The 25,928-nt window shown below is 44.6% G+C and overlaps 1 protein-coding gene across 1 annotated transcript in view; it reads right to left on the reverse strand.

Annotated features, from left to right (window-relative positions):
- LOC123746796 (uncharacterized) overlaps positions 1-24,608 on the reverse strand; it is a 53,340-nt gene extending 28,732 nt beyond the window's left edge. Inside the window, exons 1-3 of the mRNA XM_069319409.1 lie at positions 24,453-24,608; positions 9,743-9,810; positions 6,947-7,125 (exon numbers count right to left, since the gene is read on the reverse strand). Coding sequence (XP_069175510.1) covers positions 6,947-7,125; positions 9,743-9,810; positions 24,453-24,553 — 348 coding nt within the window. The 5' untranslated portion in view covers positions 24,554-24,608. The remainder of the gene's footprint in view (positions 1-6,946; positions 7,126-9,742; positions 9,811-24,452) is intronic.
- Between the last annotated feature and the right edge of the window lie 1,320 nt (positions 24,609-25,928).

The raw sequence follows: 25,928 nt of genomic DNA on the forward strand, positions 1-25,928 counted from the left end.
AACGAATATTTATATATGCAACAGATTGCAACATATTTGATTGACTATAACGGGGGAGTTTGTTGCAATTTTACCCTCTCGCTCATAAAGCCCTCAACTCCTGTAGTTTACCTGTAGCTGATTTCCAGAGGCCTATACGAACTTTTGACAGTTCGGCTCCGAGGGAGCCGGTCGGCCGAGCGGACAGCACGCTGGACTTGTGATCCTGTGGTCCTGGGTTCGATCCCGGGAGCCGGCGAGAAAAAATGGGCAGAGTTTCTTTCCCCCTATGTCCCTGTTACCTAGCAGTAAAATAGGTACCTGGGTGTTAGTCAGCTGTCACGGGCTGCTTCCTGGGAGTGGAGGCCTGGTCGAGGACCGGGCCGCGGGGACACTAAAAAGCCCCGAAATCATCTCAAGATAACCTCAAGATAACCAAGACATTAAGCGTTTTATTCCCACCATTTAATACATATATAGGACTGATTTGTCTAAAACGATGCTTAATAAGTTAAATTAAGTACATATACGGAGCTTTCATTCGCGTTTCCATCTATATACGCAAAATATGATTCATCTCTCTCTAGGAGATTTTCTGCGTAATTATGTTGTTAAGCGAATTTCACCTTTAGTGACTAGTCATCTTGAAACCAAGTATATTTTGACATTCGTTTTATATGCATTTATCCATTTGCAATATATATTTATACTCTGGATCCATTTGCAATATATTTTTTTTTAAGTAATCCAAATCAATACGCAGTTGCAAAAGTGCCTTTTTACGCAACACAAAACAACCCTTACTCACGTGAAACTTTGTGTTTAACATGGAAATCCAATTCTGCGCACACACACACACACACACACACACACACACACACACACACACACACACACATTTGTCTAGTGGTTGACAAATGGAATGCATTAGGCAGTGATGTGGTGGAGGTTGACTCCATACACAGTTTCACGTGTAGATATGATAGAGCCCAGTAGGCTCAGGAACCTGTACACCAGTTGATTGACAGTTGAGAGGCGGGACCAAAGAGCCAGAGTTCAACCCCCGCAAGCACAACTAGGTAAGTACACACACACACACACACTTGATTATAGAGAATTAATTACAGGGAGAAGGTACAAAACAATGAAATTCAGTGTTTCAAAAAGGTCAAGAAAAAAGATATATATATATATATATATATATGTGTGTATATCACGAAAATAAACACGTGATTAAGAATGTGACAATGTCACATTTCTCTGGGTTTGATATTTCTCTGGGTTTGAGAATATTGTCAAGGCCTTGAAACTTTTTAATATAGATGTAATGTTTAGCTACGAAAACACTGTTGGTAAGCTATTAGTAAGGAACAGCCCTCGTAGTGATAATTGCGTCATTTATAAAATACCTTGTAAGGAATGTAATAAGTTCTATGTCGGGCAAACATCTAAAGATTTAAAATGTAGAATATCGCAACATAAATACTCTGTAAGACATGGCCAATTATCTAATGCTTTGTTTGTGCATTTGTCAGAAAACGCTCACCAAATTGATTGGGAGAGTGCGTCTTCAATAACAAATTGTAAAAGCACCTATAACAGAAACATAATTGAATCCGCTTTGATACAGATCACCAAAGAAAGTAATTTGAATATTAGCAGTGGTCTATATAACTTAGATCCATTTCTAATAGATCAGCTAAAGGGCGATTTAAGTAGAATCATTGAAAAACATTTGTCTCACTAATTTATTGTATATATTTACCTCTTTATGTTATAATTACCTATGTATTATGCTTGTATGTCTGCTGTATCAGATGGGCCATTGGGCTACATCGGATGGGCTAATTGGGTGCATCTGATGGGCCAATGGGCCTTCTGCGTTGTCCAAGTATTGTACCTCACCTTACTTCACCACTCTCTCCTGCCTATTTATACCCATCACTCGATCTGTAAAATGACCTTCTGAAGATGTATTTAATATACGAAAGTACTTAAGGAAATTTCCTGTTTCAATTTTCCTCCGTGGTCTGACATTGTCATATATATATATATATATATATATATATATATATATATATATATATATATATATATATATATATATATATATATATATATATATATATACATACACACAACCTCACCGTCACAAGGACTGAAACCAGGAGCTAAAGACTGATCCCAGGAAAATACACTCGTTCCTAAAGCACTTTAAACTTCCAAACCAATCCACTGACAATCCAGCACAATCCACTTTCCATAATATGCAATCCCCTGATCTTTCAATGCAATCCACCTAACTCCTAACCACAATCCACATTTGATACAAGACACTGCACCACCTCTCTCCCTTGACACGTCAAGAAATGTTATTTAGACAGAATTAAGGGTTCACTGTTATTCCTTAATAACTATCTACGGGATCACCATAGCCCGTGTTACTTGGAACTTTTTGTTCCAAGTAGCGAATTTTTAACAACAACAACAGCAACTGTTTTTCCATCTTGATTATAAAAAGTCTAGACTTCCCAGATGACTTGAGATCGATTTTGATAAGATTTAACAGTGGACGATTTTAACCCTATTAAACAGTGGACGATTTGAACCCTACTAAATAGTGGACGATTTAAACCCTATTAAACAGTGTAAGATTTGAACCCTACTAAACAGTGGACGATTTAAACCCTATTAAACAGTGTAAGATTTGAACCCTACTAAACAGTAGACGATTTGAACCCTACTAAACAGTTGACGATTTGAACCCTACTAAACAGTGGACGATTTGAACCCTACTAAACAGTGGACGATTTGAACCCTACTAAACAGTGGACGATTTGAACCCTACTAAACAGTGGACGATTTGAACCCTACTAAACAGTGGACGATTTGTACCCTACTAAACAGTAGACGATTTGAACCCTACTAAAGTGGACGATATGAATACTGAACACTGAATTTAATACCTAAACGCTCAAGATCTGAACACCATTTATCTACAGTTTACTCAAATCAAAAGTAAAAACTTTTGGGCATCACTCTCAAGGGACAACAATCCCTTGAGTTGATTAAATCACCAACAATCACCATGCTAAATCAGCCGGGGGGGGGGGCTAACACTCAATAAATACAATCCGAGGACCAACAATCCCAAGTTAGATAAATCCCAGATAGTGGTTATAACAATTACAAATTCAGTAAATCCCAGTCAGGATTGGGTGGTGGGCGGGTTAATCAAAGGTTGAAATAAATCACAGTCGAGGACCAATTCCCATAAATCTACAGTGCCACACGTCACAGCTACCATGTGGCACTGACCCGTGACGACCACACAGGAGGACTGGTTATGAACCGTTTGGGGAAGGGGGGGGGGGGGAGGGGGGGGAGGGGCGGAGGGTGGGAGAAGGGGGGTGGGAGAAGGGGGTGGGAGGGGGGTTAGGATAGATCAAGTTAATGGACAGCTCAATAGACGGCAATTCTGCAACACTGTCAATTAATTCCTCTCTCTCGTGGGATCGACAGAAGCGACAGGACGCTTTCAGTGGAGAGAGAGAGAGAGAGAGAGGGGCAAGCGATGGATAGATGAATAGAGGGGGGGGGGGATTCATCTATCCATCGAATCCTGAATCCGATGGGACGGATCGGATTCTTCCTTACCATTAGGAAGGAAAACTCATTTTCCTTCCTAATGAAAATGACTTTTCTATTTTCACCCATTGGGTGAAAATGGAAAAGTCGAAATTTTCCATTTTTACCCATCTTTTCAATGGGTGAAAAGTCACCCATTAATGACATAATGGGTTGATGAATGGGTTGATATGGTGATCAGTTGGGCCGAGGCTAGTGTGATGGTCGATTAATCAGCGGCGAGTCGATCCTTATCACGATACAAGATTCTGAACCAGAATTCACTTAAGTATCTACCACTCTTACGAAACCTGTACATCTGTCTCTCAATCATGGCAGTTTGGTTGTCACATTTAATAAACACTTTATGAGCTTCCAATTAATTGGTTGTTTATAACAATTATAACCTTGGGTTGTGAGGTTGAGGCGCTCTTCACAACCGCTCGATAAACGTTAACAAAGCCTTGCACAATTAAGGAAAGATGTACAGGTTTCGTAAGTTATGTAAAAAAAAAAGCTTGAGTCCAGAGCCGTATTTCTTGAACAGAACCTAAAGTTATTTTCTAATATAATGGTATATTAGTCCATTGGTCCCTTAGTTCCTTATATTCTGGACCCTTGGGTAGGCCCCAAGGATTTCCTTATATCTTACGAAAGAATTCAAGGATTTCCTTATATCTGACGAAAGGATTCAAGGATTTCCTTATATCTGACGAAAGAATTCACGGATTTCCTTATATCTTACGAAAGGATTCAAGGATTTCCTTATATCTTACGAAAGGATTCAAGGATTTCCTTATATCTTACGAAAGAATTCAAGGATTTCCTTATATCTTACGGAAGAATTCAAGGATTTCCTTATATCTTACGAAAGGATTCAAGGATTTCCTTATATCTTACGAAAGGATTCAAGGATTTCCTTATATCTTACGAAAGGATCCGGACGTCTCGGACGAGGCCCAAGGGTAGTTTTGCAAATAATTCTCGCTTCTTGGACAGTACTCAGCAGGTGTTGGGAATGGGAACCAGTCCACAGGTGTTGGGAATGGGAACCAGTCCACAGGTGTTTACAACATATGTGCATACACGAGGTACAGCGCGAGATATAGCCGGGCATTAATGCCTTAAGCATATAAAAATCAAATTTTAATGGATTATCATACTTTTCAGCGTTTAAGTGTTTAACATAAGCTACAATCGGTGAGTTGACCAGACCACACACTAGAAGGTTAAGGGATGACGACGTTTCGGTCCGTCCTAAACCATTCTCAAGTCGACCGACTTGAGAATGGTCCAGGACGGACCGAAACATTGTCGTCCCTTCACCTAGTGTGTGGTCTGGTCAACATACTTTAGCCATGTTATTATGACTCATCGCCTGCATACAATCGGTGAGATTGTGTCTTACACTGTTCTTACAGTTCTTACACTGTAAGAAAAGTTCTTAGACTTGCTCTAAGACTGGCTCTAAGTCTAACATTTAGGTTTCGATTCCACGCGACCAATTCGGCTTTAAGAGACACTATTATTTATTCTCTCAGCACAGTGTTCGACCCGCTGGTATTTACAGCGGGGGACTGAGAGTCGCGATAAATTCTCGTCTCGGTGATTTTAGTGGTGTTTGCCAGGTGCCACCCACAACAGTCAGGTGGCTCGGGTTGACAGCAACGTTTATGTTTAACGAAATGTAGCCTGTGTGAATTGATCTATTTATGGCCGACACAAGCACTGACGTACAGGGGGGGGGGGGCGACAACCCCCGCCCCCCTCATTCAACCACATGTAAACAGTTCAACGTGATTTGCCATTTAAAGAAATGTCAAACAGCCACAGCTACTATGCTCTATTCTTGACCACTCGCTCACTGCAAATCTAATTCCGCTTCGACACACTTCATTCTTAATTCCAGTGACATGGAAACTCCTATTAACTGAAATTCAAGTATTTCTGGCAAGTTATTCTGACAAGTGTTGCATTTGTCACGTCTGACATCATCTTCTTGAGATCTTGAGATGATTTCGGGGTTTAGTGTCCCCCGCGGCCCGGTCCTCGACCAGGCCTCCACCCCCAGGAAGCAGCCCGTAGCAGCTGTCTATCTCCCAGGTACCTATTTACTGCTAGGTAACAGGGGCATCAGGGGTGAAAGAAACATTTTGCCCATTTGTCTCCGCCTCCACCGAGTATCGAACCCGGAACCTCAGGACTACGAATCCGAAGCGCTGTCCACCCAGCTGTCAGGCGCTCTTATCAAACATGAGAAGAGATTGGCCAACGTTATCACACAAGTCATATGTAAGCCACGGTTGCCATAGTCATATGTAAGCCCCAGTTGCCATAGCCATATGTAAGCCCCAGTTGCCATAGTCATATGTAAGCCACAGTTGCCATAGTCATATGTAAGCCACGGTTGTCATAGTCATATGTAAGCCCCAGTTGCCATAGTCATGTATATCTGGCTATGGGTCACGGATCCTGGGTTATCAACCCCTTAAATGTCTAATTACGAAACCTCTACATCCTTCGTCAATCATGGCGGGTTAGTTTGTATTAAACATTATTTTGTTATAACATGGTAAGCGTTATACGATGTTATAACAAATATAACCAGGGGGCCAGATTCACGAAGCAGTTACGCAAGTACTTACGAACCTGGGGCCAGATTCACGAAGCAGTTACGCAAGTACTTACGAACGTGTACATCTTTCCTCGATCTTTGACGGCTTTGGTTACATTTATTAAACAGTTTACAAGCATGAAAACTTGCCAATCAACTGTTGTTATTGTTATAAACAGCCTCCTGGTGCTTCCGAGCTCATTAACTCTTTAATAATTGTAAACAAAGCCGCTAAAGATTGACAAAAGATGAACGATATTGAGATGTACAAAAGATGAGATATTTAGTCTACACGCATGCACACACACACACACACACGCACGCACGCACGCACACACGCACACACACACATGCACACACATGCACGCAAACACATGCACGCACACACATGCACGCACACACATGCACGCACACACATGCACGCACACACACACATGCACGCACACACATGCACACACACACACATGCACACGCACACACATGCACGCACGTTATCATGGGAGGGAGGGAACTATCAAGGGAAAGCACCAAACCATTACGACTATACAGCACTTGGAAGGGAATCAGGATAAATATTTGGGATGGAACAGGGAGGAAAAGGAATGGTACCCAACCACTTGAACGATCGAAGAATTGAACGCCGACCTGCACGAAGCTCTACCGTCCACCCCAAGCGGCTGGACAGAAACAACAGCACCTCACACCCCCCCAAAAAATAAGACTCACCTGGGAGACAGGGTGAACACACTCCCCGTAGCCCTTGGAGTAGGTGAAGGTAAGGGGGCCGTGGAATGGACAGGTGACCGGTTCAGCGCTGAGACGGAACATGGAGTACAGCATAGCGTCCCCTGTGATGCCCATGCATAGCGCCCGTAGGTCTAACTCCATCGTATCGTCGCAATACGCTGTAGAGAGGAACACACACAGGTAAACAAACTAGTATTTTGTATGTGGTCATCATAGCTCCTATAATTATTGTGTCTTCCAGCGATGTGTGGTGCAATTCACGCTGATTTTCCTCATAATTCATACCTCGTAGTTCTGGAACAAGTCCAGATATACCTTTGAACCTTATTGTACGGTGTGGCTGGGAGTGGGTGTAGGTGGGTGTGGGTGGGTGTGGGTGGGTGTGGGTGGGCGTAGGTGTGGATGGCGTGGGTGTAGCTAGGTGTGTAGGATTATATACTACTTGCACCCAACTTTGCAGAGAACTTCCTAAGCTCAGAATATTCATTTCTAAGTTCATCTTTTCTAAAAAGGTTTCCCATTCCGTCCCCCCCACCATTCTTAACTAGTTGCTCCTCCTCCTCCTCTTCCCCCCTTCCCTCTCTCCCTCCCTCTCCCTCTTTCTCTCTCTCTCTCTCTCTGTCCAAATATTTCTTATATTCCAGTTAATTACCAAGTCAACTTTTTGAGTTTCTTTTCACTTAACGAGTGCCCCTAATCATCATTCCTTTGTTGTACGTTTACAATTATCTTCGTCTCCCCTTCTTCCTCCTTCGTCTTCTGTTCACCACTTGACATCATGTAGCTCATATGATTTTTTTTTTTTAATCTACGAGAGAATGTCTTTTCGAGGTTGGAGCCAGACGTTAGGGGCTAGTCCCGCCAAACTATCCAGGGTTATTTGAGATTCTATGCCGATGGTGTTAGGGTGCTTAGGATCGATCCCCATGCCTCACCATTTAAGAAGGATCGGATGCCAATACCGAATTTCCGAGACGGCTATGATGTACGAAATGTGGGTTTGATTGTCCATAGAGTTAACACATTTTAATCCTCAAAATGCATCCGGTGGCTGCAGGTGACGGGTCTCCAAATCCTGAGCACTCCAGTTGCAAACTCTGTGAGCAGGAACTACGGCATGATCTCCCACACTACATCACTGAATGCCCAGTTATTAGACCTTTCAGACCAGTTGGCATGAGGTACCTGGAGCTTTGCAATTACTTTATTCACTCTCGTATTCTTGAAGATATCCTCACAGTATACCCAAAATTTGCCAGTGCAGGCTATTAAACACATGGCTCTGTATGACTAACCATCCTGCGAGATGGGGACTTGTATTACCACTGCTACCTTATTCAATCTTGTGTTGATGATATCCTCAAAATGCATCCGGAGTCTGCCAGTGCAGACTGCCTATCACATGCCTCTGTATGACTAACCATCCTGTGTGATGGGGATTTTTTAGCATAACCTAGTTAGGTTTTTGGACACACTGTACTCCACTTCATATAGTCTAGGGTAGCTGCACTAATGCAGATGTACCTCATGTATTTATAAAAAAAAATAATGAAAAGCTATGATTTGTTCAGATCTGAAACCTATATCTATGGGCAGCACAAAACGTCCACCAGACTGTGCGACACAGTGGTTGCCAGGATCAGATTGGGTTACCGTTACCTGTGGCAGGTGGCTGCAGGTGACGGGTCTACCAGTCCTGAGCACTCCAGGTGCAAACTCTGTGAGCAGGAACTACGGCAGGATCTCCCACACTACATCACCGAATACCCAGTTATTAGACCTTTCATACCCGTTGGCATGAAGTACCTGGAGCTTTGCAATTACTTTATTCACTCTCGTATTCTTGAAGATATCCTCACAGTATACCCAAAATTTGCCAGTGCAGGCTATTAAACATATGACCCTGTATGACTAACCATCCTGCGAGATGGGGACTTGTATTACCACTGCTACCTTATTCACTCTTGTGTTGATGATATCCTCAAAATGTTTCCAGAGTCTGCCAGTGCAGACTGCCTATCACATGCCTCTGTATGACTAACCATCCTGTGTGATGGTATGACTAACCATCCTGTGTGATGGTATGACTGACCATCCTGTGTGATGGTATGACTAACCATCCTGTGTGATGGTATGACTAACCATCCTGTGTGATGGTATGACTAACCATCCTGTGTGATGGTATGACTAACCATCCTGTGTGATGGTATGACTGACCATCCTGGGCGCACATCCTTACTCTGTGCAGCATGGAAGCAGAGTTCACTGTGCAGCATGAAAGCAGAGTTCTCTCTGCTTTCCAGATAGAAAAATTTTAATGTTCAGAATATATTGTAATACTTCTCTCTTCTATCATCTATAAATATCTATTGTAACAGATATTTATACCTGTATGTTTAACCGATTCTATGCAAGTAGGAGTATTTTTTAGCTAGGCTATCTGGCAAATCACATCTAGGTAACCACATTCAGGTACACATAGAGATCACACTAACGTGATGTATCAAATGAACAAATCCACAAGGGCTGTGACGAGGATTCGAACCTGCGTCCGGGAGCATCCCAGACACTGCCTTAATCGACTGAGCTACGACAGGGTTAAAAGAATTTCGGTTTCAACTCTTTTAACCCTGTCGTAGCTCAGTCGATTAAGGCAGTGTCTGGGATGCTCCCGGACGCAGGTTCGAATCCTCGTCACAACCCTTCATATATATAAATATATATATCAAGAAACTCCACCTTCATGCTGAAAATAAAACAACAAATCATACTCACATTCCTTGTATTGTATGATGTTGCTGTGTTTCATGTTGATTACCATACACTTGTGACAGTTGTATTTCCTAAAGAGAAACAGAAACACCTATTAGCAAGCTGTCTGGGATTAATAGAGATTAATAGTCTGGGATTAATAGAGATTAACAGTCTGGGATTTATAGATATAATAGTCTGGGATTAATATATATTAATGGTCTGGAATCAATAGATATTAATTAGTCTGGGATTAATAGATATTAATAGTTTGGGATTAATACATATAATAGTCTGGGATTAATACATATAATAGTCTGGGATTAATGGATATTAATAGTCTGGGATTTATAGATATGGGGGTTCAAAAACCGACTTGCTACTCATTGCTATAGCCCACTTGAACCCATAATAATCCTCTTTACTAATATTAATACTCTTTACTAAGAGGCTTCATACCACTCTCAAGATTTTTACGATCTAGCAAATCTTGAAAATAAAAAATGTTTTTAACAGATTAAAAATCATAAAAACACATTAAAAAATAAATAAAAATTATAATGAATGTTGTGAGTCCGAGGGAGTTTACCCGTTTGTTCCCGTCCTAAAAGTCTGGGGACGGGAGGATTCCTGTCTCATTACCTGTCTCGGACGGGTTCCACACGTCCAATAGGCTCCGCCAGTCGATTGGACGTCTTTATGTTCATTATTCATCTTTATCTTTCCTTGGACTTAGGTCAGGAGCAGGAGGGTGGATGGGGGAGGGAGAAAACGGATGAAGGATAAGGAGAAAAGATAATAGGAAGGATAAAGTTAAGAAAGAATGAGAAAGGGAGAAGATAAATAGACCAGTTAATATTGGGATAAGAAAATAATCAGAAAAGATGATGGGAGATAAGAGGAAATAGAATCATTTAAGAGGAACGTGGAAGTAATAAGCGAAAAAAGATGACCAAGAGAAAGTAGGAGAAAGGGGAGAAAGTAAGAAAATGGAAAAAAAAAACATGAAATTGAAAATAAATTTTCTCTCTCTCTCTCTCTCTCTCTCTCTCTCTCTCTCTCTCTCTCTCTCTCTCTCTCTCTCTCTCTCTCTCTCTCTCTCTCTCTCTCTCTCTCTCATTACCACCCCTCGTAGCATAATGAGTCATTGTCTGGCACTCTGCTGCCACCCTCTTGGCACTGTCTATCGTTTGCCGTCCAAACACTCTGGGGGTCTGGCCGACCTGACCCCCCCCCTCACAAGTGCCGGAGGTGGTTGGGGGGGGGCTCATTACCCCCCAACCACTCATTACCACCTTCCTGCCTCCTCTCATAAATCTCCTCATCTCTCCACGCACTTCTTCCAAGTTCTTATTGACTTTTTTCGCTTTTTTTAGCTTATATTTGGTGACTTTTTAATATTTGTTACTTTCTGTTCTTCCTTCACCCTGCTCTTCCTTCACCCTGCTCTTCCTTCACCCTGCTCTTCCTTCACCCTGCTCTTTCTTCACCCTGCTCTTCCTTCACCCTGCTCTTCCTTCACCCTGCTCTTCCTTCACCCTGCTCTTCCTTCACCCTGCTCTTCCTTCACCTTCCTCCTACTCCTCCTCTTTGAGCACACCTCTTGCCTCCTCAGGTGGTCCAGTCTGCCCCCTTCAAGTCTGTCAAAATACTCACACCTCCAGTAATTATTCAGCCTTCTCCCTCCAAGCCTCCAACCCCCTCCCCAACCCTACACAAGGAATATATCCTTTCTGGTGAAATAAAATTTAAGATTTCTTAATTTACTCTCTCTCTCTCTCTCTCTCTCTCTCTCTCTCTCTCTCTCTCTCTCTCTCTCTCTCTCTCTCTCTCTCTCTCTCTCTCTCGCTCGTTCGTTTTCGATTAGTTTCTTAGGTAGAATAGTCAATAACTGAGGTGGCAAGTGTAGGGATTAAATCCTAATCCATCCAAATCCAGCCTAACCTACCTAACCAGAGGTCCTCGTCTAACCTAACCTTACCTAATCTAATCTAACCTAACCTTACCTTACCTAACCCAAGTTAACCCAAGCCTAACCTAACCTAACCTAATCCTAACCTAAACCTAACTTAAACCTAACTAAAACCTAACTTAAACCTAACTTAAACCTAACTTAAACCTAACCTAAACCTAACCTAAACCTAACCTAACCTAACCTAACCTAACCTAAACCTAACTTAAACCTAACTTAAACCTAACCTAAACCTAACCTAAACCTAACCTAATCAAACCCATGAAGTTGAATACCTAAACTACTCTCCTGTGGTGATGACAAGAGCTTTTAATTAACCTTCTACGTCTACTCGAACATGTTTTATATCGTCATCGTCTTATTTTTTAATGATTCGGCCACTCCTCCTCCTCTTTCTCCTTACGCACGCGCACGCAGTGTTAACACACTTCCCCTGGTCTGGGTTCGAGTCCTGGCCGGGGAGGATTGACTGGGCGCTAGTCCTTATAACCGTTCGCTTCCGTTCACCTTGATTGGGTACCTGGTTGCTAATCGATTGGCGAGTCGTGTTCCAGGGAAATCTACAGTAGGGAAAGCTTAACACGAGCTAAGGGAAGGCGAAGCTGTAAGTTTACTAACAGTCGTCTCAAGTCGTCTGTTCCTGCAAGGCACTACGGGCTCACCATAGCCCGTGCTACTTGGAACTTTGTTCCAGGTAGCGAATCTTTAACAACAACAACGTCTGTTCCTGTACCCACCTGTGTGAACAAACACCTGGAGGACAACTCTAACATATTACAAAATGAACTAGACATTATCCAGAAACGGTTTCAGAAATGGCTACTGGACTTTAACTCGAACAAATGCAAGGTTATGATGAAAGGAACAGATAGCAAGAGGAACCTCTTATACAATAGAATAGCGAAGTCAATTCCCACTTCAGAAAAATATCAGTACTTGGGAGTAGACACAACACAATGATTTAACACCAGAGGCCAGTACAATATAATATATATATATATATATATATATATATATATATATATATATATATATATATATATATATATATATATATATATATATATATATATATACACAACTTTAGAACACTTTCCCACCAGGAGACTCGAACCCTAGCCAGCACAGAAGCCTTCCAGCAACTGGCATAACAGGTACGCCTTAACCCTCTCCACCACCTGCTCAGACCCTTAAAAGAGATGGTAATTTCGGAGTATTTAAATACCACAAAGATCACCACCTCCCAAGAGCACTAGAGCAAGTGAGGGGTCATTTAGACGTTAATTTCATCAAGTCCCTGTTAATATGGGAAGACACAGTGTCTATGCTTAAGGCACAACTCTCCTAAACACGAGAGTCAAGTATACAACTTTAGAACACTTTCCCACCAGGAGACTCGAACCCTAGCCAGCACAGAAGCCTTCCAGCAACTGGCATAACAGGTACGCCTTAACCCTCTCCACCACCTGCTCAGACCCTTAAAAGAGATGGTAATTTCGGAGTATTTAAATACCACAAAGATCACCACCTCCCAAGAGCACTAGAGCAAGTGAGGGGTCATTTAGACGTTAATTTCATCAAGTCCCTGTTAATATGGGAAGACACAGTGTCTATGCTTAAGGCACAACTCTCCTAAACACGAGAGTCAAGTATACAACTTTAGAACACTTTCCCACCAGGAGACTCGAACCCTAGCCAGCACAGAAGCCTTCCAGTATATACTATATATATACTATATATATATATACTATATATATAGTATACTATATATATATAATATATATATATATTATATATATATAGTATATTGTATATATATACAATATACATCAGTACAATATAGACAGCAACATTTCCAATACAGTGTTGCAATACTGTGTTTTGCAATACTGACAAATGTGCGGATTATCCCCCACAAATTTGAGACAAAAACAACGTTCAGTGTTGTATACATTCTGCATAAGCCGCATTCGTGAGTATGCTGATCCGACATGGAGCTCTCTTATACCCCAAGAAACAAAAACTAGAAAAAATTCAAAGCTATGCTATATTGCCGGAACAACCGTGGACATCTTCAAGAGGAAACTAGATATATTCCTCCAAGGAGTGCCGGACCAACCGGGCTGTGGTGGGTATGTGGGCCTGCGGGCCGCTCCAAGCAACAGCCTGGTGGACCAAACTCTCACAAGTCAAGTCTGGCCTCGGGCCGGGCTTGGGGAGTAGAACAACTCCCAGAACCCCATCAACCAGGTATATGTGGGCCTGCGGGCCGCTCCAAGCAACAGCCTGGTGGACCAAACTCTCACAAGTCAAGTCTGGCCTCGGGCCGGGCTTGGGGAGTAGAAGAACTCCCAGAACCCCATCAACCAGGTATATGTGGGCCTGCGGGCCGCTCCAAGCAACAGCCTGGTGGACTAAACTCTCACAAGTCAAGCCTGGCCTCGGGCCGGGCTTGGGGAGTAGAACAACTCCCAGAACCCCATCAACCAGGTATATGTGGGCCTGCGGGCCGCTCCAAGCAACAGCCTAGTGGACCAAACTCTCACAAGTCAAGTCTGGCCTCGGGCCGGGCTTGGGGAGTAGAAGAACTCCCAGAACCCCATCAACCAGGTATATGTGGGCCTGCGGGCCGCTCCAAGCAACAGCCAGGTGGACCAAACTCTCACAAGACAAGCCTGGCCTCGGGCCGGGCTTGGGGAGTAGAACAACTCCCAGAACCCCATCAACCAGGTATATGTGGGCCTGCGGGCCGCTCCAAGCAACAGCCTAGTGGACCAAACTCTCACAAGTCAAGCCTGGCCTCGGGCCGGGCTTGGGGAGTAGAACAACTCCCAGAACCCCATCAACCAGGTATATGTGGGCCTGCGGGCCGCTCCAAGCAACAGCCTAGTGGACCAAACTCTCACAAGTCAAGTCTGGCCTCGGGCCGGGCTTGGGGAGTAGAAGAACTCCCAGAACCCCATCAACCAGGTATATGTGGGCCTGCGGGCCGCTCCAAGCAACAGCCTGGTGGACCAAACTCTCACAAGTCAAGCCTGGCCTCGGGCCGGGCTTGGGGAGTAGAACAACTCCCAGAACCCCATCAACCAGGTATATGTGGGCCTGCGGGCCGCTCCAAGCAACAGCCTAGTGGACCAAACTCTCACAAGTCAAGCCTGGCCTCGGGCCGGGCTTGGGGAGTAGAACAACTCCCAGAACCCCATCAACCAGGTATGCAACAAAACTTAGTTGTTAATTAAACGGACCTGAACAATGAAGAAAGACAGAGTGAACCAGACCTAACTTCACTGGATGAAAGAAGGAAAGGATCACACCTGATAACGACGTAAAACATTATAATGTAAATTTACCACTAAGTAGCTAGAGTAGCAATTATGTTCAGTGAGGAACAGTAACAAGAGGGGGGGGGGGGGGGGTCAACTTTATAATTTTGAGACATAAAGAAAAAGAAATGGATAGAAATAACGCTTAATTGATGAGCCACAGGGACGTTAGAAAGAACTTTTTCAGTGTCAGAGTAGTTAACGGATGGAATGCATTAGGCAGTGATGTGGTGGAGGCTGACTCCATACATAGTTTCAAGTGTAGATATGATAGAGCCCAGTAGGCTCAAGAACCTGTACACCAGTTGATTGACAGTCGAGAGGCGGCACCAAAGACCCGAAGCTCAACCCCCGCAAGCACAACTAGCTGAGTCAAACTAGGTAAGTACTCACACGCAAAGGGTAGTCAGGTAATATATGCTAGGTTCTATTGGGACACCTTACTCTAAAGACGCCCAAAGCAAGACAAATCGAGTCGAGGATCGAGGCTCCTCTTCCCCCCCCCCCTCACCTAAGATGCCCCCCAGCCTGCTTTACATAATATAATTATTCTCCCACCACACTGGGTGCCGCTCCCATGTACTGGGAGGGTGTCCGGCGGAGCTGTGGGAGGGGACGAGGTCATTGTGGGAGAGGTATGACAGGATGGGAGGCGGTGCTGATGGGAGAGATGTGCGGTATTCAAGACAGCTCTCCAGTTTATTCACTTATTATTCACCCCATCCCGTGGGCGATGGAGTTACAGAGGCACGCACAATGGGCTCAAGAGCTGAACCCCAACAGTTCATTTAGCTAAGCCACTATTTTGAACAGCAAATTGCCTAACTGTCTTCTCCTCAAATATATTTACTTATAACAGTTGTTTTTGAAACGTCTACAAGTGATTCAAGAATCAACCCACAGCACTTTCACCAGGCATCTATTGAGCTGTCTATTGGCTACTTTACTCTGGCATCTATTGTGCTGTCTATCGAGTCGCTTTACCCTGGGATCTATTCGACGCTACGCCATTAAATCATACCGATGTGACGGACCAAATCCTTCGAAAAGGATTATTCCAATCATCGGTACCCCACAACCTAATCCCCCCGGTGTACCGCCAATCCTAATCCTCCCTGGTGTACCGCCAATCCTAACCCCCCCGATGCACCATCAATTCTAATCCCCCGGTGCACCAATCCTAATCCCTGTGGTGCACCATGAATCCTAATCCCCCCTCAGTGTACCATCAATCCTAATCCCCCCGGTGCATCATCAATCCTAAACCCTCCGGTCCATCATCAATCCTAATCCCCGGGTGCACCACCAATCCTAATCCCTCCGGTGCATCATCAATCCTAATCCCCCCTCAGTGTACCATCAATTCTAAACCCCCCGGTGCATCATCAATCCTAATCCCCCGGTATACCACCAACCCTAACCCCCCACCCCACCAATCCTAATCACCCCACCCCCCAAAAGCCCCGGTATCCGAACGGCCGCATAAAAACACCCAAAACACCCATCAGAGTCCGGTACAGAGCGTATACAACACTATACAACAGGGCGTATAATCCGAACGCGCGATCAACATTCCGGTTGAGTGAGTTATACGCGTCACAGACAGGCCACCATCCGGATAACTGAGTAATGATTCGGAAACGGGGTTAATGGAATGGGATTAAAGTCCGGGTAAGAGGATAGGGAAAAAAAAAAATCCTAGAAAATAACAGAAAATTTACAATAAAAAAAATAAGTGATTAACGTGTAAACAAAATATTTTGTTCATTTCTATATATATATTTTATATATATATATATATATATATATATATATATATATATATATATATATATATATATATATATATATATATATATATAAATACACTCAAATATCCTTGAAAAAATAAAGTAACGTATAAAATATGTACTAATGATCCAATAAAGTACGTCATGTATTAATGACTTCATAATAAGGCCCAAGGGGAGGGGAGGGGGGGTAGGCACAATATAATCATAGTAACTATAGATACTACCATTTCTTGATGAATGGTTTGCACTAACCATGCACTGTGTCTCTCGGCTTCTCTCCTCATTATCCTGGCCCTCTGGTATCTCTCTCTCTGTTCTCTGGTGTTCTGTTATTCTTGTAGTTTCTCCATGTTCTTGTACTTCGTTGCTGTGCTTCCTTGCATAACTGATTGAACCTTGGGTTCTTCTGTTGCTTCTCATTTTCTTCTCCTTTTGGGCTGGGATAAACCTGTCTGCAGCTTCCTGTCACTTCTGGGGTGACGCAGTCTATCATATCCTGTACAGCCTTTTCTCCGAGTTCTGCTTCCTCATGGGAAGTTCCTCATTTCGTCGTAGTTACGGCTTACTGTGGGTATTTACTATCTGCAGAATCGAGCTATTAGCTCTTGGATCCCACCTTTCTAACCAATTTAGTTTCCTCTTATTATGTATATTACATATATTTCTCTTACACACGCACAAGCAGGAAACATGCCCTTAGCAGCTGTCTAATTCCCAGGTACCTATTTACTGCTAGGGTACAGGGGCATCAGGGTGAAAGAAACTTTGTACGTTTGGTTCTACCTAACCCGGGGATCGAACCCGGGCCCGTAGGACTACGACGCCAGAGCACTATCCACTCAGCCGCGATTCCCTAAGTGTGTGTGTGTGTGTGTGTATGTACTCACCTATTGGTACTCATCTATTTGTGCTTGCGGGGGTTGAGCTCTGGCTCTTTGGTCCCGCCTCTCAACCGTCAATCAACAGGTTCAGGAACCTTTGGGGCTCTATCATATCTACACTTGAAACTGTGTATGGAGTCAGCCTCCACCACATCACTGCCTAATGCATTCCATTTGTCAACCACTCTGGTTATGTGTATATGTGAGTGTGTACTCACCTAATTGTACTCACCTAATTGTGCTTGCGGGGGTTGAGCTCTGGCTCTTTGGTCCCGCCTCTCAACCGTCAATCAACTGTGTGTGTGTATATATGTGTGTGTGTGTGTGTGTGTGTGTGTGTGTGTGTGTGTGTGTGTGTGTGTGTGTGTGTGTGTGTGTGTGTGTGTGTGTGTGTGTATATGTGTGCGAAAGATACTTTTCGGTAAAATCAGGAAACAATGTGACTTCGGAAGATGTATTTCTACAGAATTCTGAAAGCTGTCTCTGTTTCTGTGGCTCTGTGACATTTTGGTGGTGTGTGAGTCCTTTGAAATACCAAGCCCATTAGGAGAAGCTATTAATTATTCAACCTCTGACACTCTTCCCCCCCTTAGTCAGGTGGGCAAGAGTCTGTCTGTATATATTAAACTTCCTTTCCACTCCCTTCCACCCATCCCACACACACAATAAACAAATCCACAAGGACCGTGATTAGGGTTCGAGCCTACAGACGGGATGTTCCCTACGTCCTACATTACCCGGAGCATGCCTGAAGTGGGTTTCGGGAGTTCTTCTACTCCCCCCGAGCCCGGCCTCAGGCCAAGCTCGACTTGGGATAACTTGGTCCAACAGGCTGTTGCTTGAAGCGGCCCGCACCTGGTATAAGGTATACCTGGAGGTTTGCAAATACTTCAGACACTCCTGTGTTCTTAAGGCTCCCAATACGACAAGTACATCGCAAACACACCAAACACTTAATTCCACCCTGCTAACATCAACAAAAAAGTTATACATAATTTTTTTTTGCTTGCAAGACTTTCGGTGGCAAAAAAAAAAAAAAAAACAGTTCACATTACACATACATCTCGTACAGAAACAAAGACACTGTCAGCAAACAAATCCACTCCAAAGAACACAGAAGAAGACAAGGACACAGGAGCAAGAACAAAGTTCAGTGTCAGACAAAGCCACCAACCACAGTTCTGTTGATCAGCCTTGCCAGCCAGCTGGAGGTGTCGATCAAGCATCTTTTGAAACACAATTTGTAAGCTATTGGTAATTCCTTCTCACATTTAGAGGCCTCCAACAGCCTGGTTGACCAAATCACTAACCAAGAGGCCTGATTAGAGACAGGACTGCGGAAACATTGATCCCCGGAACCAGTATATAGGTAGACGATGTTGGAAAGTACTTTTTTTATATATAAGAATTTAATTTGAAATTATTTCTGCTTTCAGACTTGGATCCAATCCATTTCTTTCCAGATAGAGAATCTGTAGCTCTTGCAGGCACTCCTGGGCTCTCTTTCATCAAGCGCATCCCCCCTACGAAACCTGTATATCTTTCAACAATCATGGCGACTTTGTTTACATTTTAAACGACTTACGAACTGGGGAACGTTACGAGCCAAGGTTATTATTGTTATAAACAAACTCGTACTGCTTAGAAGCTCATGAACTTCTTAATAAATGAGTAAGCGAAGCCGCCATGATTGATCGAAGATGTACAGGTTTCGCAAGGAGGAACTACGTAGGTGCTTGGAGAATACTTTTCACTGGATCTGTAATTTTAGCGATGTTTTTTACACCCAAAAAACCACGTTGTTGGTTTTTGAGGGGTAGAAATAGCCCACGATTGAGGGGTAGAAATAGCCCACGATTGAGGGGTAGAAATAGCCCACGATTGAGGGGTAGAAATAGCCAAATTGTTGTTGTTAAAGATTCGCTACCTAGAACAAGAAGTTCCAAGTAGCACGGGCTATGGTGAGCCCGTAGTTCTGAATAGCCTAAGTTACTCAATCCCTTTGAGCTGCATTTTATTGTCTCAATAAACGTAGTTGAATTGGAACGAATCCCGGATCTCTGTCTCTCTAGAGGAGTACGTTAGACAAACGAACACAAACCTCTGTGCAGGAAGTACGTCACTATACGACGTAGAGGGGAAAAAATAAGTCGACCCCCCTACACGTCGGAGAGGGAGGCGACGATCGACGTCTCGCCCCGACCAGGGTTCGTTACCAAGCCGAAACGCCGAACTAAACAGCCGGTGTAAAGCAAGATGAGATGAAGTAAGGATAGAGGGAAAGAGAGAGAGAGAGACTGGAGGATAGGGAGGTGGGGGAGGAGGAGGAAAGGAGACAGTAGCGGATAGAAAAAGAGGGAGATGGAAGGAAGAAAGTCTAGGAAGGAAGGAAGGCGCTAAGGAAAGGGAGGCAGACGAGAATGGAACATAAGTATACATGAGTGTATGTGTAGTATACAGTGAGTGTATGTGTAGTATACTTAGATGAATACAAAAACCGACGAGAGGATAGTGTAGTTGAGCCGAAAAGCACAATAACACCCAAAAAATAAATAAGCCTGTCCAGTTCTGTATTTATGTCTGTAGGTTAGATTAACATTTTAAAAAGCACTACAATCACCTTCTGTAGTTGATCAATAAATCCCTGAACTATATGTTTAACAGATCTCTCACCCTGTCCATGGAGGACAGAAGAAAATGTATATATGCTGGTTAGCATTGTAAATGTCTGGCCACGTCTGTGGTAGACAATAATAATATTAAAGAAATCTCCAACAATATAACGGCACTTAACTAGCCTTGTGCTCCCCTCTTAACGAGAGGGGAGGTTGAGAGGGCCCTCCCAATGGACTATCCACTCCAATGGTCATTCCAGACCCTCCCCATCAACAGCCCCAGCCCCTCCTCCTCCTCCAACAGCTCCAGCCCCTCCCCCCTCCAACAGCCCCTCCCCCTCCAACAGTCCCAGCACCTCCCCCCCTCCCCCAGTAGTCAACAAAATGACGCTACATCAAGGACCAAAATTTCCTGATTTTTCTCAATGAACAAGAGAGATAGGAAGAGGGAGATGAAGGAGGGAGATAGGAAGAGAGAGTGAAGGATGGAGATAAAGGGAAGAAGAGAGACGGGTCTGACTGAGCAAAGCAAATTAGAGGAAAGGAACAGGAAGAGAAGCAAAGACAAACTCGTAAGAAATTCGTACAACGGACGGAAGAAGATGGGAGAGGGTGAAGAAGATGGGAACTAAGAAAAGAGGATGGATGGGCATTGAAAAAGGAGAGAGAAGGGAGAGTAAAAAAAGGGGGGGATAGATGAGAGAGAGAGAGAGAGAGAGAGAGAGAGAGAGAGAGAGAGAGAGAGAGAGAGAGAGAGAGAGAGAGAGAGAGAGAGAGAGAGAGAGAGAGAGAGAGAGAGAGAGAGAGAGAGAGAGAGAGAGAGAGAGAGAGAGAGAGAGAGAGAGAGAGAGAGAGAGAGAGAGAGAGAGAGAGAGAGAGAAACAGAGAGAGAGACAGAGAGAGAGACAGAGAGAGAGACAGAGAGAGAGACAGAGACAGAGATAGAGACAGAGAGAGACAGAGACAGAGAGAGACAGAGAGAGACAGAGAGAGACAGAGAGAGACAGAGACAGACAGACACCTTTTTGATCAATCAGGAACTCTGCTGCCCGTCCTCTCCACTGTTCTTGCCCGTCACCAAGATCCACCACTGTCCCAGCCCCTCATACTTCCCCCCGTCCTTTTATGGCGAGACAGACGGCACTGGGATGGGACAGGAGCTGGGATAGTGTGGGATGTGACGGTAGCGGGGACAGAGAAGAGCATGGGACGGGATGCATAGGGTGGGATGGGACAGGGGCTGGAATAAGGATGGGGTGCGATAGGACACAGATTGGAATCGAACGGCAGGAGGGATGCGGTTACACTTGGCGGGGGGGGGGGAAGGGGGCAATTTAATAAAAAAAAAGAGAGACGATAAAGATATTCAACTAGAAAAGTTACCATGTCAACTAACCACACCAACAACGGGACAGCAATTCGAGTCAAGATAAATTTATCATACAAACTCCATGACAATCTCCAGGAAAACTGCCCTGTGGCTGTTGGGCTTCGAACCCCTGTAAGGATGCAATCGTTGTTGGAACATGCTACCAACCCACCAAGACGACCCTTACCTAACCATCCAATAGCCGGTATCATGAAACACACCAGAAGAAATAGACCCGGAGGCAGACTCCTTACACAGTTTCAAATGTAGATATGATAAGAGCCTTATATACGCTCAGGAATCTCTACACCAGTTGATTGACGGGACCAAAGAGCTAAAGCTCAACCTCCCAGCAAGCACAACTAGATGTGTACCCGCCTCTTTACGGGGATATCTCCCTGACTTAACACTGAGCCCATCAGAGGCCCGAGACTGTTCAACACGCTTCCACTACACATAAGGGGCATAACTGGCAAACCCCTCACAGTGTTCAAGAGAGAACTGGATAAGCACCTCCAAAGGATACCTGATCAACCAGGCTGTGACTCATACGTCAGGCTGCGAGCAGCCGCGTCTAACAGCCTGGTTGATCAGTCCAGCAACCAGGAGGCCTGGTCGACGACCGGGCCGCGGGGACACTAAGCCCCGGAAGCACCTCAAGGTAGGTAAGGTAGCCCAGGGACATTGGAGAAATAGCTATTCACACAAAAATCAAAACCATTTGGGCTTAGACTTTGCAATTTCCGTCTAACAAGGTCACAGTGGCTCACCATAATCTTGAGGTTATCTTGAGATGATTTCGGGGCTTTTAGTGTCCCCGCGGCCCGGTTCTCGACCAGGCCTCCACCCCCACGAAGCAGCCCGTGACAGCTGACTAACACCCAGGTACCTATTTTACTGCTAGGTAACAGGGGCATCAGGGGGAAAGAAAGAAAGTTTACCTCTAATGTGCCACTTTGTTTCAGCACCAGCTAACTCCCCCCCCCCTTTTTCTCCTCTAAAGTTCGATTTCCTCCCAAATCGAACTTAACTTTCACCACTAATGTGAAGAACTCTTGCTTCCTCTCTTCTCTTTCTTCCCCTTTCCTTCATCCACTGTTAACTCCCCATTTCCGTTCTCCTCCCTGTCTTTCCCCCTTTAACTCCAATCCAATTCCTCCCATTTCCCCTTTCTGTGCCACTCTGTTGCCTCCTCCTCCTCCTACTCCAATTCTCTCCATCCCTTCCCCCATTTCCTCCCTTCCTCCACCTAAGCCCCGGAAGCACCTCAAGGTAACCTCAAGGTAAGGTTCTATGCTGGTGGGAATTACTAAGACAACGACGACTTAAGTGAAGACCACGTGACAGAACACACACAACCGCGCTTCCTCCTTCCTACTTCCTTCTACCCACTTCTTTCCTTCCTTCCTTCCTTCCTTCCTTCCTTCCTTCCTTCCTTCCTTCCTTCCTTCCTTCCTTCCTTCCTTCCTTCCTCCTCCCAAAGACTCTTACAGGGAGAAGGAACGCGCCTCTACATGGAGCCAGTCACTTTTTATCAAATTACATTAATTGCCGTAAACGATTGCATCAAACTCTTTAATATCCTGCAGCCGGATAATGGGTAGTTATGGCGATGGGGCCATTGTGGGGGGTTGTGGGGGGATGAGGGAACATAATGGGAGGTTATTGGTCTCTGACCCTTGTAGATTTTTGACCCTGTAGCTACTGATCAAAATTTGGTCCCAAACCTGCATACAGAAATAACATCACATGGGACCAGAAGGTATGGCAGGATGTGCAGAATACCCCCGTTGAAGAGCAGAGGTGCAACAGGTACTCTGAGAGAGAACTCTATCAACATCAGAGGCCCGAGACTGTTCAACACGCTTCCACTACACATAAGGGGCATAACTGGCCGACCCTTCACTGTGTTCAAGAGAGAACTTGATAAAACACCTCCAAAGGTCCTGATCAACCAGGCTGTGATTCCAACACATCTACCAACACCCCCACCAACACCCAACACCCCCCCACCAACACCCAACACCACCACCAAAACAGGTGTTGGGGTTGGTGGTGGTGCAACATAGCAAGGAGGTAAAACACAGTTAAAAAATAGGGGAACATTAGGGTTAAGTGCTTTCAGCTGTTGGGGACACTAAGGTGATTATCGTCTAATGGTAGAGGTCAGGGGTCATCAGGGTCAATGGTCAGAGGCCACGAGATCAGTATAGTTACAGGGTAAAAGGCCTAAAAGGGGGTCACAGTCAACGAGAACCAGTTATTGACCAATCCTTTTTCCCTTAAAGAAACTGGAAGCTTGATACAATGAAAGACTTTACTAATATCCTCTTGGAATATCAAATGACAAACTGGTTCCAACTCTGCATCCTAAGGTAATGTCTTGAAAGACCAAGCTTGCATAGCACAATGCATAAAGGTTTACATAAAGATTAAAAAAAGATTATATAAAGATTAAGGGACATCCTTCCTCTAAATATACCTCAAACGTTCTCAAAGAATAAAGTACTTCGTAAGACCTTAACCCGCCAAACACACACCGAAACTACGACGTTGGTACAACGTTCGAACAAGTTTTAACACCACCTAACCAGTTATAACAACCAATATAGCAAGTTGTAACAACGTTCTAATACGTCATAAACACGTTAAGCCAAGATGTAACAACTTTATTACAAGTTGTAACAAGCGGAAAATAGAGACAGTTACGGTTTGTGTTTCCAGGGTTCGTCCTTACAGGACTTCTTGACACTTGGGGGCACAAAGTCCAATGGTACTCACTCCTCCTTGACGAGGTATCTGTTGGCCTTGCCCTTCTCCACGCAGTCTCCGGTCTTAGAGATGCTGCCTCTGTTGATGAGAATTGGTCCCTCTTGTCCCATGCCAGACCTGAACCATCTCCCGCTCCACTCCGCTGGAAACTCGCACAAGCCTGCAATGACGAAAAGAAAGTGTTGTTTTTATTTACCTGAACGAAAATGTATTGAAGTACGGTTATACTTTTGACAGACTAAACAGCTTTGGGCCTGGAAATGAGGTAGGGTCTGGAAATGAGGTGTGTGAGGGGCTGGAAATGAGGTGTGTGGGTCTGGAAATGAGGTGTGTGGGGGCTGGAAATGAGGTGTGTGGGGGGGCTGGAAATGAGAGGTGTGTGGGCTGGAAATGAGGTGTGTGGGGGGCTGGAAATGAGGTGTGTGGGGCTGGAAATGAGGTGTGTGGGGCTGGAAATGAGGTGTGTGGGGCTGGAAATGAGGTGTGTGGGGCTGGAAATGAGGTGTGTGGGGCTGGAAATGAGGTGTGTGGGGGGCTGGAAAAGAGGTGTGTGGGGGCTGGAAATAAGGTGTGTGGGGCTGGAAATGAGGTGTGTGGGGGGCTGGAAAAGAGGTGTGTGAGGGGCTGGGAATGAGGTGTGTGGGGCTGGAAATGAGGTGTGTGGGGCTCGGAATGAGGTGTGTGGGGGGCTGGGAATGAGGTGTGTGGGGGCTGGAAATGAGGTGTGGGGGGCCTGGAAATGAGATGTGTGGGGGGCTGGAAATGAGGTGTGTGGGGGGCTGGGAATGAGGCGTGTGTGGGCCTGGAAATGAGGTGTGTGGGAGTTGGAAATGAGGTGTGTGGGGCTGGAAATGAGATGTGTGGGGCTGGAAATGAGGCAGGGCCCCTGGAAGCTTGTGGTACTAGAGTGCGAATTATGTCCAAAACTCCGCCCTAGGGGATGGGGAAAGGGGTTAAAAGACTTTAAACCTGTAAACAAGATATTGCGAGTATTACAAATGGAATTTGAAACCTGGAACAAGAAGGAGAGAGGGGTGGGGGGGTGGAGACAGGCATGCACGCGCACTCAACAAAAAAGCCTTGAGCACAGGTGCTCTAAACACCAAGACTCACCACCACTGTTTACCACAGAACTTACATCGCTGGAAAAGTTGGAAACGATGGCTAAGCTTGGAACGTCTTTTCTAGCCATTTTCTTTACCCTTTGTGTCAGGCAGAGAGGCTCTGGAACCATGCATAAAATGCTATTATTCGCGCAACTCTTCATAAAAATGTTTACTCCTGTTTCATTCCAGGAGTTGTGTGACAGGAGGAGACTAAAGATCCAGGAAGCAAGAAGGTCCGCGGGTGTTACATCTGGAAATATGTTTAGAACGTAAATACTAGACTAAGATGAAGGGAGAAGGGGTCTGGAATCCCTTGTGTCTGGAACCGTGAGGCGAGATCTGGAAGCAAGACTGGAAAAGACGTGGAAGGTTCTTCTCA

This window comes from Procambarus clarkii, chromosome 93 (assembly GCF_040958095.1).
Source record: "Procambarus clarkii isolate CNS0578487 chromosome 93, FALCON_Pclarkii_2.0, whole genome shotgun sequence".
Taxonomy (NCBI): domain Eukaryota; kingdom Metazoa; phylum Arthropoda; class Malacostraca; order Decapoda; family Cambaridae; genus Procambarus; species Procambarus clarkii.